The sequence below is a fragment of the Mus musculus genome, chromosome 17 (genome assembly GCF_000001635.26).
Source record: "Mus musculus strain C57BL/6J chromosome 17, GRCm38.p6 C57BL/6J".
In the NCBI taxonomy this organism is placed as follows: domain Eukaryota; kingdom Metazoa; phylum Chordata; class Mammalia; order Rodentia; family Muridae; genus Mus; species Mus musculus.
The window spans coordinates 56,607,036-56,626,906 of record NC_000083.6 but is presented as its reverse complement, the minus strand read 5'-3'; the positions used below and the strand labels follow the sequence as shown (position 1 = coordinate 56,626,906).

The 19,871-nt window shown below is 52.5% G+C and overlaps 3 protein-coding genes across 4 annotated transcripts; 2 read left to right on the top strand and 1 right to left on the bottom strand.

Moving 5' to 3' along the window:
- The first annotated feature begins 3 nt into the window (after positions 1 to 3).
- Positions 4 to 12,610, top strand: Lonp1 (lon peptidase 1, mitochondrial). The gene is made up of 18 exons (NM_028782.2): positions 4 to 426; positions 3,682 to 3,770; positions 4,354 to 4,473; positions 4,749 to 4,983; positions 6,332 to 6,393; positions 6,555 to 6,684; positions 6,838 to 6,921; positions 7,515 to 7,735; positions 8,451 to 8,589; positions 8,975 to 9,153; positions 10,461 to 10,548; positions 10,655 to 10,777; positions 10,865 to 10,981; positions 11,263 to 11,403; positions 11,492 to 11,657; positions 11,816 to 12,033; positions 12,107 to 12,271; positions 12,344 to 12,610. Exons 1-18 carry the CDS (start codon positions 34 to 36, stop codon positions 12,521 to 12,523), a joined length of 2,850 nt encoding a protein of 949 aa, NP_083058.2. The 5' UTR covers positions 4 to 33; the 3' UTR covers positions 12,524 to 12,610.
- Positions 12,611 to 12,660: 50 nt separating this feature from the next.
- On the bottom strand, positions 12,661 to 16,813 carry Rpl36 (ribosomal protein L36). Of its 2 annotated transcripts, XM_030249907.1 has the most exons (5): positions 16,592 to 16,813; positions 13,459 to 13,666; positions 13,227 to 13,321; positions 12,866 to 13,000; positions 12,661 to 12,783 (listed from the first exon to the last, which is right to left on the bottom strand). In XM_030249907.1, the coding sequence occupies exons 3-5, from the start codon at positions 13,317 to 13,319 to the stop codon at positions 12,694 to 12,696; spliced, it is 318 nt and encodes a 105-aa protein (XP_030105767.1). In that variant the 5' UTR covers positions 13,320 to 13,321; positions 13,459 to 13,666; positions 16,592 to 16,813; the 3' UTR covers positions 12,661 to 12,693. The 2 variants fall into 2 exon arrangements, with proteins under 2 accessions (XP_030105767.1, NP_061200.2); NM_018730.3 differs by lacking the exon at positions 16,592 to 16,813 and having other exon boundaries at positions 13,459 to 13,512.
- A 322-nt stretch (positions 16,814 to 17,135) lies between these two features.
- Micos13 (mitochondrial contact site and cristae organizing system subunit 13) lies at positions 17,136 to 19,455 on the top strand. The gene is made up of 4 exons (NM_153152.4): positions 17,136 to 17,267; positions 17,884 to 18,061; positions 18,215 to 18,269; positions 19,066 to 19,455. Exons 1-4 carry the CDS (start codon positions 17,239 to 17,241, stop codon positions 19,161 to 19,163), a joined length of 360 nt encoding a protein of 119 aa, NP_694792.1. The 5' UTR covers positions 17,136 to 17,238; the 3' UTR covers positions 19,164 to 19,455.
- Positions 19,456 to 19,871: the final 416 nt, after the last annotated feature.

Sequence of the window (19,871 nt, the reverse complement as noted above, 5' to 3'; positions counted from 1 at the left end):
GTAAGTGCGGTGCGCCGTCAGTATGGCTGTTCCATGGCGGCGAGCACAGGCTACGTGCGGCTCTGGGCCGCTGCGCGGTGCTGGGTTCTGCGGCGGCCGCTGCTGGCTGTCACCGGAGGCCGGGTCCCGAGCGCGTCCGGGTCGTGGCTGCGCCGAGGATGTCGGGCCTGCGACATGTCAGCTCCCTGGGGCGGCCGCGTTCTTCCCGGCGGGGTCCAGTGGCGGGGGCTGTGGGACTCGGGCAACCGCGGTGGCAGCGACGAGACCTCCGAGGGCGGTGCGGAGGACGGGGCCACGGCGAGCACCGGGGAAGGCCCGGTCGTCACAGCGCTCGCGCCCATGACCGTCCCGGATGTGTTTCCTCACCTGCCGCTCATCGCCATCACCCGCAACCCTGTGTTCCCGCGCTTTATCAAGATCGTGGAGGTAACCAGAGCCCCCGCTCCCCTGCTCTGCTAGCGGGACCGAGTGGTCTCTCAGCTCCCTCGCGTCTAAGAAACTTTTGGAACCGCACTCCTGCTTGTCATCGCACCACTCTGAGGCAAGAGGATACCACAGTCCTTGGTGGCTCACTTGGACACAAATTCTTCCCTTTTTCTGGTCCTTCAGGACCCGAGATAGTGAGTGTAGAAATCCCAGGCCGACTAGCAACAGAGTATAGTTATTTCGCTTCCATCCTGGTGAAAGTTTTGTAACGCCTTCTCAGCCTTGTTCAATGGTGTAGAGTTTATTCATTGAGACAGCCTTATGTATCTTTTGTCTTGAGACATTCTCCTTTTTCACACCCTTAATTACCCGCGTAATGTATCGGGCATAGTTGTGGGGATACAAAGTTACAGGCTTTAGGTATTACATTGTAGGAGTAGGAGAAAGGCCGGAATTACTGGAGTCTGAGTGGTTTACCAAAAAAAAAAAAGGGACAGGATTTTTTTTTTTTCCCTGACACTGTCCCTGACATCTTCCTGGTATTTACCCCTAAAAAGAAAGAAACTTCAAACAGCCTTTTAACTAAGGGAGGAAAATTCCACTGCAGGAAGCTGATCCCATCTGATCCTTTCAAATTAGCTGGCCATGAAGAGGGAGGGAGAACAGGATGATGAAATCAACAGAAAGCAGAGACTTTTAAAGGGGAATTTTCAATCTGCCATCTATTCCCCTATGTCTTGAGTTCACAGAGAGCAGTGGTTATCAGTTAACCTACTAGCAAGGTCATACAGTGAGTCACAGCCACATCACCCGCAGGCCCCCTCCATTCTCTTTGCCCTGCCAACCCTTGAAGGGAAGTGTATCAGCACAGATGTGGGGAGGGTTAAAGCGAGCTCCTCCACCTACCTCCACTCCCATGCTTCCAAGGCCCATCTCACGTTGTCTGTCTGGTAGAAGGACACACACATTTGCCAGATAACTTCTGTAGGGTAACACGGCATCATCACCTATCTACAAGTTGCTCCCCAGGGCCTTAGTTTTCCTCACCTGGGAAATGGACATAATAGCAGTTCCTGTCTTGGAATCAGAGAACTCTTGTGGAACTCACACAAACTGTATGTAAAGGCTATTTTGGTTTTGGTTGAGGCAGGATCTCATGTAGCTCAGGCTGCCCTTCTAGTTGCTGTGTAGTTGAAGTTGGCTTTAGCTCCAGATCTTCCATCTCTTTAGCTTTTGGGTAAGAAGTGCCTCATCTGGTCCTGAGTGACTGAGTTATAAGTCTCTGCTGTTTGCTGCTTGGAGGGGGTTTCCTCATACCGTGATGCTCATAGGACTTGTTATGCCTGGCAGGCTCTAGTAGTGTAGAACTGCTCTGGAGGCCCATTCTGTATCCTCTTTATTCTCAGGGCTTCTCAGACCAGGGCTGCCCACACCTGGTTCCTTAACCCTACTGTGGAGACAAATGTGTGCTGGGGCAAGAACAAAGAGATGCTTCTTCCAAGTGAACCCAATGTGCCATTGGGAGCTAGCTGTCAAGGGTGTGGTGTTGAGACAGTGGTGTGTGCTTTCCTGTTGGTATCACCTCATAAAATGACCAGAGTCAGGGAGAAAAAGATGCTGAGACCCATCACAGAACACTTACCTGGGAGCTAGTGAATAGTTGTTTTTTTATTTTTTTTTTGTTTTTTGGTGCAAAACTCAGCTTTTGGTCTACAGCCATCAGACTCATGTGCTGTCTTTGGCTCTGCAGGCTGGTTAGGGTTCTGTGTAGACTGTTTGCTTATCATGCACGAGGCTCACACAGACCGGATGTAGAGTCAAACACCTGTCATCCGAATGCTCAGAGGGTAGAAGGAGGAATCTTCCGATCAGGAATTCAGGGTTATCCAAGGCCAGCATGAGTTGCTGTGAGGAGACACTATGACCAAGGCAACTTTTAAAATAAAAGTTTTTACTTGGGGCTTGTTTATAGTTTAAGAACATCAAAGTGGGGAGTGCAGTGGCAGGCAGACATGGCACTGGAGTAGTTGCTGAGAGCTTGCATCTGATCCACAGCTTGAAGGCAGAGAGAAACCTCAAAGCCCACCCCAGTGGTATACCTCCAGCTAGGTGACGCCTCCCAATCCTTCCTAAACAGTTCCTATGACTGGGGACCAATTGTTCAAATATATGAACCTATGGGAGCCATTCTTGTTTAACACCACAGACCCCATCTAAAAAATAAACAAACCCAACAACAAATAAATAAAATCCACCTAAACGCAGAGTGGTACTATCTGTAATCCCAACACATGGGAAGATGGATTAGAACGATTGTCATGCGTTCAAGCCAGCTTGGACTACAGTGTGACCCCTGACTCAGACCAACAAAAGAGATCCCCAAACACTGAGACAAAGGGTCTTGCTATGTCAGAATTACACAGGTAAGCTAGGTGTGGTGACTTATCCTTGTACATTGTGCACTTGGGATGGTGAGGCAGGAGGATCACCCTGAGTTCCCAGTTAGAGTCAACTATATAGTGTGTCCCAAGGAAACGTAAATTACAAGGTGACTGTGGAGAGATTCCACAGATGACACCTGTCCTCAAGTGTGTGTGTATGTATGTATATGTGCATATATGCTTGTGCTTATATTTATGTGTGTGAATATTTTCCTACATGTATGTACACCACTTGTATGCTTGGTGCCATTGTAGTTCAACGTTGTTGGATCCCTAGCAACTTGAGTTAGGGTTGATTGTGAGACACTATGTGAACCCAGGCCTCTGTAAACAACTGCTGAGCTACTTCTCCAGCTCCATTGTTTTTTTTTTGTTGTTGTTTGTTTTAAAACAATATTTTGAATCAGGCTGGCCTGGAACTCAGAGTTCCATCTGCCTTGTGTCCCCAGTGCAGGGTGTACCCACAATGTCCAACTAATCGTCAGTTTTAATTCGCACCTGCTATAGGTGGTGAGAGGAGTTATTACCAAGTAGTTGAACAGGATGACTAGGAAATGGTGCTCATGAAGCTGGATGGAAACTGCCAGTCTGCAGGACACAGGAGGCTCCTGTTGGGACTCTGTTTTAGCCTGGGTTTCCTTGTGTAGCCCATGTTTACACTCTCGAGCCTCCTGCTTCAGTCTTCCTGGTGCTCCAGGTCTGTGACACTAGTGAAGCTGTGACGCTGCCAGTAGCATTGGTCATGCAGCTAGATAGTCTGTTTCTGGTGTTAGAGTGCAGTGTCCCTGGGTCCTCACTTACTGCTCTCCTGCAGGTTAAAAATAAGAAGTTGGTTGAGCTCCTGAGAAGGAAAGTCCGACTTGCACAGCCCTATGTTGGCGTCTTCCTAAAGAGAGATGACAAGTAAGTCCTCCTCCTTTTCTCTACTCAACTGTAGTCTGAACTTTTCATATTGAGCTAAAAGGAGCCAAGGACAAGGCCAGGAGTCCAACATACTGCCATTTTACTCTAGGACAAGGACTTGGCTATAAAATCTCTCTATGAGGAGTGGCTTGGTGGAGAACACTTACCTAGCAGGCAGGAGACCCTTTCCCCATTCTGTGAAAAAGAGACTTCTGTGCTGTCCACATGGGGAATTGAATTGCTAGCTCCCTGTAAATGTTGGAGCCTCTGGTATATATGAGATTTTCTACTTCAGCGTGGGTGCCATAGCAGTGGAGAAGTCCTGTATGGGTTCTCTATGGAGTCTGTGTTAGTGACATGTGCCACCCAGGACTATAGTGCTGAGCTGGGAGTTGTTCCATTGCCCTGAAGGAGCCAGATAGCAGCCAGTAGTGACATGGCAAGTCTCTAGTAGTGGCCTGTAGAGGCGCTTCTGTCTCCAGGCTAAGGGTAGGAGTACCCTTAGCCTGAGCCACACACTGCACACTGTACACTGCACACTGCGCTGCAGCCCGTCCATTGTGCCTTTGTTCCATCTCCTCAGCAATGAGTCGGACGTGGTGGAGAGCCTGGATGAAATCTACCATACGGGAACATTCGCTCAGATTCATGAGATGCAGGACCTCGGAGACAAGTTGCGAATGATTGTCACTGGCCACAGAAGGTACAGAGGCCAGGGTGAGATGAGATGTGCCTGTCAACATGCACAGAAGAGATTGTGGCTTTTATGGATTGTGGGCAAGACCTCCACCCTGAGGTCTTGGGGTACAATGGGGTACAGTGTCTTTTCACTGAGCCTCAATGTTGGTGACACTTTCCAGTGTTCTTTGCTGTCTTGAATTTTTTTTCCTCCATTTTTTGAAGGCCCCGGGGTGACAAGGCCTTTGAAACACAACTCTGTAGCCCTGGTTTCACCTGTGCCTGTCTGTCTGTCTGCAGGATTCACATCAGCCGGCAGCTGGAGGTGGAACCAGAGGGGCTTGAGCCAGAGGCAGAGAAACAAAAGTCCAGGAGGAAGCTGAAGCGAGGCAAGAAAGAGGTGGAGGATGAGCTGGGCCCCAAGCCCCAGCTGGAGATGGTGACCGAGGCTGCCACTGACACATCCAAGGAGGTGCTCATGGTGGAGGTTGAGAATGTAGCCCATGAAGACTTCCAGGTCACAGAGGAAGTGAAGGTAAGCAACAGTCACCTTGTGTGACCTACACAGATGGTAGGACATGTGGGCAGGGCTGTGCTGTGCTGTGCTGTGCCACGCCACACCAGGCCCTTGGCTATTCACAGGAAAGGCAGGATTCAAACCCATCCCACTCTGGTTCATGGCCACCATGCACAGGCTTCTAGCATTCTGTAGAGTGTCCACCCTTTGCCTCCCCCACTGCTCAGGAGGCAGGGGCCACTCTGATCCCAGATTAAGCTATCCTGCTGACTTAGTCAGGGTTTCTGTTCCTGCACAAAACATCATGACCAAGAAGCAAGTTGGGGATGAAAGGTTTATTCAGCTTACACTTCCATATTGCTGTTCATCAGCAAAGGAAGTCAGGACTGGAACTCAAGCAGGTCAGGAAGCAGGATCTGATGCAGAGGCCATGGAGGGATGTTCTTTACTGGCTTGCTTTTCCTGGCTTGCTCAGCCTGCTCTCTTATAAAACCCAAGACTATCAGCCCAGGGATGGTCCCACCCACAAGGGGCCTTTCCCCCTTGATCACTAATTGAGAAAATGCCTTACAGCTGGATCTCAGGGAGGCATTTCCCCAACTGAAGCTCCTTTCTTTGTGATAACTCCAGCCTGTGTCAAGTTAACACACAAAACTAGCCAGTACACCTGCCTTCCTTAAGGTCTCTATGGGTAATTGAGGGGGGTTTCTTTGAGAAGACCTGGCTGGCCTTGAACTCACAGAGATCTGCCTGCTTCTACCTCCTGAGTGCTGGCATTAAATGCCTGGGCCACCACTACCTCTGATCTCATCTACAAAGGTGAACTCAGTTGGGAACTAGACATCTGGTAGGGTGTTGTCCTATCTGGCTGTAATAGTGTGTGCCTGCAGTCCCAGGACCCTGAAGCTGAGGCAGGAGAATTGTTGGTGTTAGTTATAAGATCCTGCCTCAACAACAAAAAGCAAAAGCTAAGGAAAGCGTGGAGAGTGGGGCAGTCACCCCATGTATCTGGAGGAGTGCTGGCTTATGTCCCCATTTTATCTTGTTTTCATATTTACTCATGGGGGTGAAGTGGGAGTACACAGTGTGCATATGGAGGTCAGGGGATGACTTTTGGGTGTCTAGGAGTTGGTTCTTCCACCATGTTGAGCCCACCAATTGAACTCAGGTCATCAGGCTTGGCAGCAAGCATCTTTATCCTCTGAGCCATTTCACTGGCCCTGGATTTAGTTTTTACATCCCGTGCCCTGGGTCTTCCCTGCTGCTGACCTTAGATTCTGCTCTGTGGTCCCAGTGGATGGTACTTGGCTGGGATGGGAGACTCCCCTTCTTTGATCTCATGACTGTCATGGTTCCTGCCTGCCAGGCCCTGACTGCAGAGATTGTGAAGACCATTCGGGATATCATCGCCTTGAACCCTCTGTACAGGTCAGTGTCTGCAGGGCTGAGGAGGACAGGGACGGTCAGTGACAGCTGCTTGACCCCAGTGCACCACACTGCACACTGCCAGAGCTATCTATCACTGAAGCCAGAGTATGTGTAAGGGGCATAGGACAGCACTCTAAGGCACTGGCACTGAACCCCTACAGAGAGTCCGTGCTGCAGATGATGCAGGCAGGCCAGCGTGTGGTGGACAACCCCATCTACTTGAGCGACATGGGTGCGGCACTCACTGGGGCGGAGTCCCATGAGCTGCAAGATGTTCTGGAAGAGACCAACGTGAGTGTGTGATCCACTGTTGTGAGCAGGCTGGCAACAGCAGCCTCATCCTGGGGGCTGGGCTCCATGTAGGGTGCCTGTTCCTGTGCCAGCACCACTCTGGCTGTGGTGGACCTTGTTCACAGATACCTTGCTGTCCTCTGTTGTTTGCAGATCCTTAAGCGGCTCTATAAGGCCCTGTCTCTCTTGAAGAAGGAGTTTGAGTTGAGCAAGCTTCAGCAACGCCTAGGCCGTGAGGTGACAGGAGGGAAGAGGAGGTGAAGGGGGTACATCTCGGCTCTAACACTTTCATTTCAGGGTCCTCTCTTTGAAACAGGATGACCCAGAACCTTGTACTTGTGCAGTCCTCCTGCCTCAGCCTCCAGTGTGGTGGGACAGGAAGCATGTGCTGTCTTTCATTTTTCCATAGCAAATCCTCCCCTACTGAGGGCTATGCTGCAGCTGAGTGAACACAGCATAACCTAGGCAAGATGGACCAGGAGGCTCAAGAGTTCAGGGCTATCCTCAGCCATATAGGGAGTTTTGAGGCCAGCTTGGGCTACCATGATCTGGCATAGACCAAAGACAAACAGAACACAGGTTTAACTCTCGTGTATTGGGTGTGTTTGGGCATTACAACAGCAGTCCAAACAAGCTGCAAATTCCATGTCAGGGTGGCCTGTGGGAGCCTACAGGGTAGAAGCCTGGGTCAGTGAGTGACTTGGGGTTCAGGTAGCATGTGTGAGGACCTCCAGTTCCTAGCACCACTTTAGATCTGGGCCAGGGGTTTCTGTGGAGGGGCTGTGTCCTGCCCTCCCCACCACACCCTGCCCAAGCTCCACCTGCCACAGGTAGAGGAGAAGATCAAGCAGACACACAGGAAGTACCTGCTGCAGGAGCAGTTGAAGATCATCAAGAAGGAATTGGGGCTGGAGAAAGATGATAAAGATGCCATTGAGGAGAAGTTCCGGGAACGCCTCAGGGAGCTTGTGGTTCCCAAGCATGTGATGGACGTGGTGGATGAGGAGCTGAGCAAGCTTGCTCTACTGGACAACCACTCCTCTGAGTTCAAGTGAGTCCGCACAGCCATGGCCCATAGCCACCTCTGCTTGCTGTCTCCCAAGCCTCTGGCTTGGTCGTGTTCCTGTGCAGGCTGCTGGGAAAGTGGAAGGCCTCTGGGACCCTGTCCCATCCTCAGGCTTTGTCTACAGCAGCCCAGGAAGCAAGTATGTGGTGAGTCCACGTAGTCTGTGAACACACAAGCCTAGCACCCTTGTGTGCCTGGGCTCCATGTCTAGACTCTACACGTTCTTTTCCTCAGGTTCTAGGCATTGCTTTTTTCCTGCTCAGGGACCCTGTGGTAGCTCTGGCCAAGATACTCCACGCTATCTGGTACTGGGACCCTAAGTTCAGTCCGCTCAGACAACACTACTGAGTTGAAATTCTGACCTGAGGATGCTCTGTGACCCTGGATTTAGTCTTCCATCTTTGTTACTATGGCACCTGGCCTCCCTCAGTGACCACTTCTCAAAGATCCCTGACAGAGCACTGCTGCTGTCCACAGCTTGGGGACTAGCCAGGGCAGCTTCAGACTGCAGCAGGCCTGACTTCAGTTTCTTCCCTGAGCCATACTCACCACCCCCCTGCCCCTCCCCTGGAGGGGTGGTCACTCATTTGTCCTGGGATACCGTATCCAGGATCATTGATATGGTTCGTGCCAGGTTGGCTCTGCAGCCCTGCACACTGCATCACTAGGAGCATTTGGTCACAGTTCCTTGTCCCTGTAGTGTCACTCGAAACTACCTGGACTGGCTGACATCCATCCCATGGGGCCGGCAGAGTGATGAGAACTTGGACTTGGCTCGGGCCCAGGCTGTGCTGGAGGAGGACCACTACGGCATGGAGGATGTGAAGAAGCGTGTCCTGGTGAGGCTCATAGCATGTGCACGACCATACTGCCCAGGGCAGGTTGCCTCATTTTGTCCTTATTCCTCCCAGTAGAGAACCAGTAAGCTATCCACTGGGACTCACAATGGCCCTGGTGGATGAGTGGCAGAAGCTTGGTGTACTGTACTGGGTGGGGGTTGTTGTGACAAGTTATGCTTTGGGCCAGGCTATGGAAGAGGGGCCCCTAACATGATTAACACCGCCAACTCCAGCCTGACTTCAGCCCAGGGAAGCCACACGCTCCTGCAGCCACAGCTCCAGTCATCCCAGCCTTTGTGACCCCGTGAAGCTGCTGGATGATAGCCCCTTGGTCTTTGCTCTGGGGGTCTGCATCCTATGCACTGAGCCATCTTGGCTTCCACAGGAGTTCATTGCAGTCAGCCAGCTCAGAGGCTCCACACAAGGCAAGATCCTCTGCTTCCACGGCCCACCGGGGGTGGGCAAGACCAGCATTGCACGCTCCATTGCCCGTGCCCTTGGCCGAGAATACTTCCGTTTCAGTGTTGGTGGCATGACAGATGTGGCAGAAATCAAGGGGCACAGGTAGGTAGGCTGGGCCTGCAACCCACCTGACTGGGCAAACACAGTGTGACCCAGTCTACAACCGTGCTCCTGTTCTCTTCAGGAAGATTGGGGTTTGGACTGGGCAGAGTAGAGTATGCCAGGCCTGGGTGTCCATGTGGTTGGGTGGGACAAGGAGGTACACTAGTTGTTGGTCAGCCTGGTCTTTGTTTTGCTTCTTGAGACTTGTTATGTAGCCTTTGCTATCATGGAATGCCCTAAGTGGACTGGTTTGGCCTTGAATTCAGAGATCCTCCTACCTCTTCCAAGTGTGGGATTAAAGACATGCACCTGAACTTCATCCCCTAGCATACAGCTAGTGGGGGATCCTGGATGTGAGGAGTAGCCAGCTTGCAAGAGTGTGGGAGGTGCTGGGCATGGTGGTGCACACCTTTAATCCCAGCACTTGGGAGGCAGAGGCAGGCGGATTTCTGAGTTCGAGGCCAGCCTGGTCTACAGAGTAAGTTCCAGGACAGCCAGGGCTACACAGAGAAACCCTGTCTCAAAAAAACAAAACAAAACAAACAGAGTGTGGGAGGCATGGGAGCCTAGCAGGCTTTGAGTTGAGCAGAGACCAAGCTGAGTGCAGCAGACAGATGCCTTCATTATAGGCCTGTGGTTGTTCCAGGTCCCAGTGTGGAAAGAGGCTCTGTAGACAGAGGCCGGCTGCTAAGGTAGTCCTATAGTCTAACACTACAGGAAGTGCCTGGCCTGGTCAGAGCAGGTAGCCTCACAGTGCCTCATTTACCATCCCAGCACTCAGGGTTAGGCAGGCCACACACACCGTGCTCTAGAGCGCTAGCCCACCTGGACTACTTAAGATCCTGCTTGGGAAACAAAAGAGCAGAGCTCCCATGGCTCCCACTCCCCTAGACCCTGCCCAGCACCATGGACCAGAGTCTCACTGCTCCCCTAGCTGCCTGGTCCCTGTCCCATGTACCTGTACTGTCCATTCAGTTCCCTCTGGCCTATTTCAGCCTTGTCTTCTCTGTACCTTTCCTGTCATCTCATGCACCTGTTCCCAAGCTTAGATGACATCCTTGTTCATCCCTTGCTGTCTGCCCTACTGAGCCTGAGTGTGGGTCCATGCCCCTGTGAAGATTCATCCAGGCCAACCCCCACCTCTCAGTGCATAGGGAAGTGAGGTGGGCATAACTGCAGACTGTGTGGCCAAGTGCTGGCTAAAGGAGAGCATTGGGTAACTACCCTGTGTGAGGTCAGAACGGCTTCCAAGTGGGCCATGTGGTGGTATCAGCACACTGACCCATACTGAGTGTTGCCTCCCACAGGCGTACCTACGTGGGGGCCATGCCTGGGAAGATCATCCAGTGTCTGAAGAAGACCAAGACAGAGAACCCGCTAGTGCTCATTGATGAGGTGGGGTAGGCTCTGGGGACAGGAGGGACAGTTCACTGCACAGCTTATCCTGTAGTGTTGGAGCCAGGTATAGTTTGTCCTATGGCGCCTGCCTTTCCCAATTCAGGTGGACAAGATTGGCCGAGGCTACCAAGGGGACCCGTCATCAGCACTGCTGGAGTTGCTGGACCCTGAGCAGAATGCCAACTTCCTGGACCACTACCTGGATGTGCCAGTGGATCTGTCCAAGGTGAGTGTGACTCATGTGGCTAGGTGCTAGTGCTATGGGAGAGGGGACACCCAGCTTCCAGCATCCTGTGCCCCCCTTGTCACCCAGGTGCTATTCATCTGCACGGCCAATGTCATTGACACCATCCCAGAACCACTGAGGGACCGCATGGAGATGATCAATGTGTCTGGCTATGTAGCACAGGAGAAGCTGGCCATCGCAGAGGTATGTGGGGTTCTGTGGGGTGGAGGGGCACCAGATCAGACTTGGCTCTCACAATAGTCTTGAGTGCCTGGCAGGTGATGGGCAAAGATCTCAGGTGAGCACAGCCTAGGGTGACACTTTGGGGCCTATCGTCTTCAGGACAGGGCTGTGATTCTCTACTCTGTGCTTCTGAGAAGGGAGGGCTGGGTTGGTGCAGTGGGTGAGGAGATTAGGACCCTAGGGCACCAGGAACAACATGGTGGGTGAGGACAACAGGCATTGCTGACAGCTGCTCCCCACAGCGGTACCTGGTGCCACAGGCCCGCACCCTGTGTGGCCTAGATGAGAGCAAGGCCCAGCTGTCAGCAGCAGTGCTCACACTGCTCATCAAGCAATACTGCAGGGAGAGTGGTGTGCGCAACCTACAGAAGCAGGTGGAGAAGGTAAGCCCGCCCACGGGCCCACCCACTACACAGGGCATGCCTCTGCCTAGCAAATGCCCACCTACACCCACCCACCCACCCACTTCAGGTGCTGCGCAAGGCTGCATACAAGATCGTAAGTGGGGAGGCCCAGACAGTACAGGTGACACCTGAGAACCTACAAGACTTTGTTGGGAAGCCTGTGTTCACAGTGGAGCGCATGTACGAAGTCACACCTCCTGGCGTGGTCATGGGTTTGGCCTGGACTGCCATGGGTGAGCATAGCACCCACATCTTTCTGCCTGGCCAGCTGGCTGCTACAAATGTAAATAAAGACGGGGCCTGGATAGATAATGCAGGCTACCAGTGCTATGGAGTCTTCAAGTGCAGAATTGGAGTGTAAGGAACAAATTTAGCCTTTTCCACCTTCCAGGGGGCTCTACATTGTTTGTGGAGACATCTTTGAGGCGGCCCCAGCCTAGTGGCAGCAAGGAGGACAAGGATGGCAGCCTAGAGGTGACAGGTCAGCTGGGAGATGTGATGAAAGAGAGTGCCCGCATAGCCTACACCTATGCTCGTGCCTTCCTGATGGAGCAGGACCCTGAAAATGACTTCCTAGTCACCTCACACATCCACCTGCATGTGCCTGAGGTAGGCCCATCATTCACCCCCCCCCCCCATAGCACCCATCAGCGCAGCAACTCACCACTGCCTCTCCCCACAGGGTGCTACCCCCAAGGATGGTCCCAGCGCAGGCTGTACTATTGTCACTGCACTGCTGTCCCTGGCTCTGGGCCAGCCAGTGTTGCAGAACCTGGCTATGACTGGGGAGGTCTCCCTCACTGGCAAGGTGTTGCCTGTGGGTGGCATCAAGGAGAAGACCATTGCGGTGAGTGTCTGCCGCCTGTACCCCTGACCACCTCAGGGTGGAAGAGCACCCAGCTGACACATCTTTCCACAGGCTAAGCGTGCAGGTGTGACCTGCATCATTCTGCCTGCTGAGAACAGAAAGGACTACTCGGATTTAGCTCCTTTTATCACAGAGGGCCTTGAAGTTCACTTCGTGGAACACTATCGGGACATATTCCCCATTGCCTTCCCCCGGCGAGAGCACAGGGAGGCACTGGCCGTGGAGAGATGACACAGGGGCCTGGGACTAAATAAATCATGGTGTGGCGGAGCCACGAGCACAGCTGTAGAATCATGAATAAAGAAAACCTTTCCAAAAGCCCTAAGCCTGAGTCTCAGTGTCGCCGTGAGCTCACACATACACAAAACTGTAGGAACCATCTTTTATTGGGGGAGGGTTCATCAATCCTTCTTGGCCGCCGCCTTCCTCATGGCTGCCAGCACGTTGCTCAGCTCCTCCCGCTTTCTCTTGGCGCGGATGTGCGTGCCCACCTGCGAGGAGTAGTCGCATGTCACCCAGGGCCACTGCAGCCAGCCACACCCCCACCCGTGCTCGGTGCAGCACGCTGCCTACCCTCTTCTTGATGAACTTGAGTGCGCGCTTGTCCTTGGACACTTTGAGCAACTCCATGGCTCGCCGCTCGTAGGGTGCGAAGCCGCACACCTCCCGGATCATGTCCCGCACGAACTTGGTGTGTTTGGTGAGGCGCTGCGAGCACAGCCCCGAGGTCACGAACCCCAAAATGGGCCTTACAGGGGGCCGAACGCAACAGCCCACCGACCGACTCCCAGTCTCAGACGCCCAATCAACGACCGGGCCCACGAACCACTCAGACCTTCCCATTCCAACGACACAGAATCTACGCAGGTGTCGATATTCACTTCTTCACCCCCGTCCCCATCTCTGACGAGGCGGTCGCGTCCCCAGCACTCACCCCGCGTCGCCGGCTGTGTCTCGGCTTACTGACGTTTTTCGTCACCTTGTGGCCCTTGTTGAGGCCCACGGCCATGGGGTAGCGCAGAGCCATGGCTGTGGGCAGCGGGGACAAGACAGCGGCTGAGACACGGTACCTCGGCCCGCGCCCGCCCGCATGCCGGCCCGCAGGGACTCCCCATGGGGCCGGGATGCCCGATGGGGGCAGATGAGCCCCGACGAGGCCCACTTACCTGATGCTCTCCGATGGCGGCCGGGACAGGAAGAACGGCACCGCGCAGAATCCTGGGATATATGCCACTTGCAGGCCTTTCCGGCTAGAGAGACAGGCGCGCTGCGGGCGACCTCTGGTGGCCGGAGGTTCTACGGCACCCGTGAGACCTCGGCTTGGGAATCATCCCTTAGGTTAGGAGTTGGAATGCTGCCTCACACTGTTGTTAGCTGTTGAAGTAATTTAATCTCTGACAATAAAAGTGCTTTTGAGGGGAATGGGCTCTGTAGAGATGTCTCAGAGGTTAAGAGCCCTGTCTGCTCTTCCAGAGGTCCTGATTTCAATTCTCAGTTAACCACATGGTGGCTAATAACCATCTATAATGAGATCTGGTGCCCTCATTTTGCCTGATGGTACACATGCAGGGAGACCGCTGTATACATAATAACTAATTAAATAAACAAATCTTTTTAAAAATGACTTTAAAGAGTGCTTTTAAAATTTTTTGTTTGTGTCGGGCGTGGTGGCGCACACCTTTAATCCAGCACTTGGGAGGCAGAGGCAGGCGAATTTCTGAGTTCGAGGCCAGCCTGGTCTACAGAGTGAGTTCCAGGACAGCCAGGGCTACACAGAGAAACCCTGTCTCGAAAGAGAGAGAGCATGTGCCACTACAAACTTGCAGAGGTCAGAAGTCAGTTTACAGAACTCCGTTTGCCTTCGTCATGGAGGGTTCCGGATCCAACAGATCAATAGATCTGTCACAACAGTCACAACAAATCTGTCCGGATCAATAGACTGATCCTTATGAACTGTTTCGTTGAAGGAGTTTCGCGTCCCCTGGAGGCCTTGGGGTAGAGAGGGCTGCAAATTATCTAGAATCACAGGCTGTGCCCCCTCACTCCTCTCCTTCCTCACTTTTTTTCTGTGAGCTATGGTCTCGTGCAGCCCAGGCTGTCCTGATAATGACAGGCGTGTAACACCCAAGTGCTCCAGCAGCTGAGCTGTACTTGAGCCTCCTCCTCTCCTGCCTCAGCTTCCCACACTCCACGCTCTGTCAGCCTGAGGAATTCCAACAGTAGAGAACATAAGAGAATCCAACTCTCATTACGAAGCAGGGCATGGATGTACCAGGATGCAGTACTCTGGAGGGAGCAGAGGGCAAAACTCGTCAGCAGCACAAGTACTTGGATAAGAGTGGGAGGGGCCAACCCAGATAGGCGGGGCCTGTGGGTAGCATCACCCTGGGATGGAGCTAAGGCCCTCGTGGGGATCCTCAGCCTGCGTGCCAAGAGGGTCCACTCTGGTACCCTAGGGTGGCTGTGCTGATGATCAGGCCTGAGAAGAGTCCAAAGAAGGTAGGAATAGGTCCTAGAACACAGGAGGGAGAGGAAACTTGAGCAGGAGCCGGGGCGAGGCAAAGCTGGGCAGGGGCGGAGCTTAAGACAGAAAGAGGGAATGGAGGAGAGGGGGCGGAGCCAATCTGGGCAGGGGCGGGGTCTTTTACGCAAGAGGGAGGGGAAATGAGCAGGACCTGCTGTCCAAACCAAGGTGGGGGTGGGGTGGGGTGGTAGAACACAGCAGGGGCTGGACTTGAATGCAGGAGGGAGGCTAAACTTGAGTGGGAGCTGAGGGCAGAGACCAAGAAGGGCAAGGGCGGGGCCTAGTATCCAAGAGGCAAGCCTCTGGCCCATGGGGAGTAGGTATTTCTTGATGCCCAGGGCGCCATCCTCCAATGTCCCCCTATATTTGCAGGTACACAGAGTATTTTGCTGTATCTCTATCACTGCAGTTTCTGTTAACAAGCACACACTGAAAGGTATATTCCTGTTGACATTTAGCCAGGGAAGAAACAGCCTCAGGTCTGGAACAAGTTATAAGGAAGTTGGATGAAGAAAGTGCTCTCAAGTTCTCCCATTCTTCCCTCCCACTCACACTCACTTCCTACCCCCATCCCAGCCCTGCACCCACACACAGGGAGGCTCGCCTTCCGTGTGTGAGCCTTAGTGGGACATAATGAAGATGTCCTGCTGCCAACATCCTTCCTTCTTCCTCAGACCACTCACTCTGGTCATTCTGGGAGTGGGGGGAAAACAAAGCCCTGGGCCCCTTAAAGGGTCCTCCAGGAGCCAGTCCAAACTGCCCAGTCTGCTCAGCTTTGTCCCAGGTCCTGGGCCTGTGCACTGGCTGAGTTCTTGCTTGGACGCTCTTCCCTAAAACTTACTTCTTTCAAATCTTAGGTCCAAAGATACACTGTCTAAGCGCTACTGGCAATGCCACATGCTACCTTGCCATGTTCTAGGCTCCTCTCACCCATTCTTAGTCATGAGGGTTGGTTTATTTTAGTTCTGGGTGAAAAGGAGAAAATGTCACCATAGACACTGGACATGTCTGTAAAAGCAGGAATGAGGAGGCCCAGGCAGGAGAATTCAGCTTTGGTCCATATGAGTTCCAGACCAATCACGTACAAAGAATAAGACCCCGTCTAAAAAAGAAAAAAACCCACAAAGCTGGGTGATGGTGGAACACACTTTAATACCAACACTTAAGAGGCAGATGCAGGCAGAGCTGTGAGTTCGAGGCCAGCCTGGGCCACAAAGTGAGTTCCAGGACAGCCAGGACTGTTAGACAAACCTTGCCTCAAAACAAGCAAGCAAACAATAACCAACCAAAGGCAAACCAAACCAAACCCAACACAAAAATAAGTAATAAAGAAATAAAGTTGTGTGTGGGGGGGGTCTTGTGTATGGTTGAATCGGAATGACCCCTACAGTTTCATGTATTTGAATGCTTGGTCCCCATTTGGTAGAACTGTTTGGCAAGGATTAGGAGATAAGTTTTCTTGGGGCAGGGGTGACAGTGGTGTGGACTTTAAGGTTTCAAAAGCCCACACAATACCCTGTAGTCTCTTTCAGCTTATGAGCCACAATGTAAGCTCTCAGCTGCTGCTCCAGCGCCATCCCGGTTTGCCTGCTGTCATGCTCCGCGTTACGATGGTCATGGTCCTCTGAAACTGGAAGCAGAAAACTTTTCCTTCTATTGAGTTGCCTTGGCCATGGTGCTTTGTCAGGACAACTGAGAAGTAATTAGGACAATAGGTCTCCATAGACAATTACAAGGCATCCATGCATCCATGGTGCACATCTGCTCAAGCTCACCTTGCAACCGAACAGGGATCTACATGATGTCCACTTGGCCGCTAACCCCTCCTGCGGCACTTCGCACCCCAGTGTGGCTCCTTGTACTCCGGACCACCCACCGCCAACCCGTTCTCACATGACCCCAAGACTTCTACCCGGCAGGGATCCTCCAGCGCCTTGGCCTTGGCAAGTCAACAACCTTGGCAAGCGTCCATCTCACAGGCCATCTGTAGCCTCTCCAAGCTTCCTAGGTTAGAGCCACACCCCTAACCGCTCACGTGAACCAAAGGCCTGCTTCTCTGGAACAATCCAGCCCTCGCGTTGCCGTGGTAACCATCACTTAGGCTTGCTTCACCTGGGGGACACTCAATTCTCCGCGCGGGCGCGGGGAATCCGACCAGTGTCTTCCGAGGGCTCGTCTCTGTCGTGCCTCCAGACTACATTTCCCAGGAGCCTTCGCGGCCTAGCCCTTCTTTGGTCTTCCGCCTAACTAATACATTTCCCAGAAAGAATTGCGGCAGCCACGGACCTCGACCTACAAGAGTCTAACTCCATTGCGGCTGACAGCGACCACTACATTTCCCAGGAGTCTCAGCAGCGACACCAACCGGAAGCGGCGGGCGAATTACTTGTCCTTGCGCGGCGAGTGAAGCGAGAGACTAACCATGGTGGCTCGAGTGTGGTCGCTAATGAGGTGCGTGGACAATCGTGGAGGCCCTGAGAAAGTTCGGGGCTGTAGGCATCTCTGCCTCGTGGCTTAGGGTCCTGCGACGGCTCACTTCCGGTTGTTACGGACCTTTCTCACGGTCTGTGTAGGGAAACTGGCTTCAGCCAGCCCTTATCACCCTACTGCTTCAATTTACTCTTAGGTGCAATTCAGATGCGTAGGCAATCCTGCCCATCTCCCTCCGTAGCTGACTTGAGTAACTTGCGGGGAAGCTCCGCCAGACACCCTGGAAGGTTTTGTACCAGGGATCTTGAGTGTCCATTATCCTTTGCAGGGTTTCGAATGACCCACCCTGTCTCTCTTTAAGACTCCGTTTACTGCTAAAAGTCGTGTCACAAAGGCAAATGAAATGATCAACTGGCCGGGAGTGGTGGCACACGCCTTTAATCCCAGCACTTAGGAGGCAGAGGCAGTCGGATTTCTGAGTTCGAGGCCAGCCAGGTCTACAGAGTGAGTTCCAGGACAGCCAGGGCTACACAGAAACCCTGTCTCGAAAAACAAAACAACAACAACAAAAAATGATCAACTGTCTGATCTCTGAGATCCTGCCCCCCACAGCGTCTCCCTTCATGTATTCCTGAAGGTTCCTCATTAAGGGAAGTGTGGCTGGAGGAGCAGTCTACCTTGTTTATGACCAGGAGCTGCTGGGGCCTAGTGACAAGAGTGAGGCTGCCCTGCGGAAGGCCGAGGAGGTTGTGCCACCAGCAATGTACCAGTTCAGCCAATATGTGTGCCAGCAGACAGGTCTGGAGATGCCACAGGTACCTTGGCTGGGAGTGGGTGGCCTACAGGTTGCTTCTGGGTGTCCTTGGGGCCTCCTCCACCCCTGCTTGGTGGAGTTTTGTGTTTCTGGGTTTGGGAGACAAGGCTGTGACCTGTTTCCCGTGTCAGCCCGTGTTCCTCTTTCTTCCCAGCTCCCAACCCCTCCAAAGATTAAATTTCCAAACTTCCGTGATTCCTGGAACTCAGGTAGGCCCCTATGCCCCTGCTTGGGGGGATGCCTGGGCACCCCAGCCTCTCTCCCAGCCCTGTTTACCTCATTGACCCTTTCTACTCCTCCATGTTTTCCTGTTTGTGTGCCTGTATATCACCTATGGAACTAAGTAGAAAGGACTGGGTATGGTGGCCCATGATTGTGACTTTAGTATTTGGGAGGCCGAGGCAGGAAAATTGTAGTTTCAAGGCCAGCTTGATCTATAGCCAGGACTACACAGGGACATCCTTTCTCAAAAATAGGAAAAACAAAATACTTAAAAAAACCCTAAGGGGTTGGGGTTGTAGATCAGTGGTAAAGATCTTTCCTAGCATGCATAAAGCTCTGGGTCCTGTCGTCAGCACCCCATAAATCAGGCATGGTGTTTGTAGGTCTGTCATCTCAGCACTCAGTGCAGGCAAGAGAATGAAGGATTTCAGGGTCATCTTTGACTACATAGGGAATTCCAGGCCATATGGGATATATGAGACCTTGTCTCCACAAAGAAAAGCTGGATATTGTTATACACACCTATAATCTCAGCACTGGGAAGAGCTGAGGCAGAAGGACTGAGAGTTTGAGGATAACCTTGGAATATATTAGTGAGATGAAACCTTTTAAAACAGAGCATAGGGAAGGGGTTGTGGTTTAGATCCACACTGGAACTTGTCCATCAGGAAAGGCTAGTCCCATTCCTCCTCCATGTACTGCTCTTGCACTCCCCAGGGGTTGGCTGGCTGAGTGGCTCTGGCAAGGTGGGGACCTTATGGCACCTGTGTGCTGTCTCTGCAGGCATCATCTCAGTCATGTCAGCCTTGTCGGTGGCCCCCTCCAAGGCCCGAGAATACTCCAAGGAGGGCTGGGAGTACCTCAAGGAACACAGCAAGTAATGGATGCCACCTGCCCCAGCATTATGGGGGTCAAGACCAGGATGGCAGAGACATCCCAGTGGGGACCTCACTCTGAGGGCAGCTTCCAGCATTGCTGGCCCAATAAAGGACTTGGGAATGGTCCCCAGCCGGTTTTCTGGTGGGGGGGGGATGTAGAGCCTTTGCTTTATGGGCAGAGTCCTGGCTAACAGGGATCTCTATGTTCCAGATGTAATGTTTGGAGCCCAGAAAGATTTTAGTTTTAGTTTTTTGTTTTAACTTTTAAAAATTTTGTGTGATAAAAACCATGACCAGAAGTAGCTTGGATAGGAAAGGGTTTATTTCAGCTTGTTACTCTCAGGTCATTCTCCATCACTAAGGGAAGTTAGGGCAGGAATCTGGAGGCAGGACTGAAGTAGAGGCCATGGAAAATTAGTTTATAGGCTTGTTCTCCATGGTTTGCTCAGCCTGCTTTCTAATAACACCCAGGACCACCTACCCATAGTCATCAATCAAGAAAGTGTCCCACAGTCCAATCTGACGGAGGCATTTTCTTAACTTAGTGCTTGTGTGGGTGTGCTTGTATATACACACTGGCACTGTCTGTTGTGAGCTCTCCATCATGGGTGCTAGGATCTGAACTAGCCATGGAACCATTCTTCCAGCCTGTACAATGGAGTAGGTACTGTGGTGCGGGGAGCCTGGACTTGGGGCCCTTAATAGGGGCTT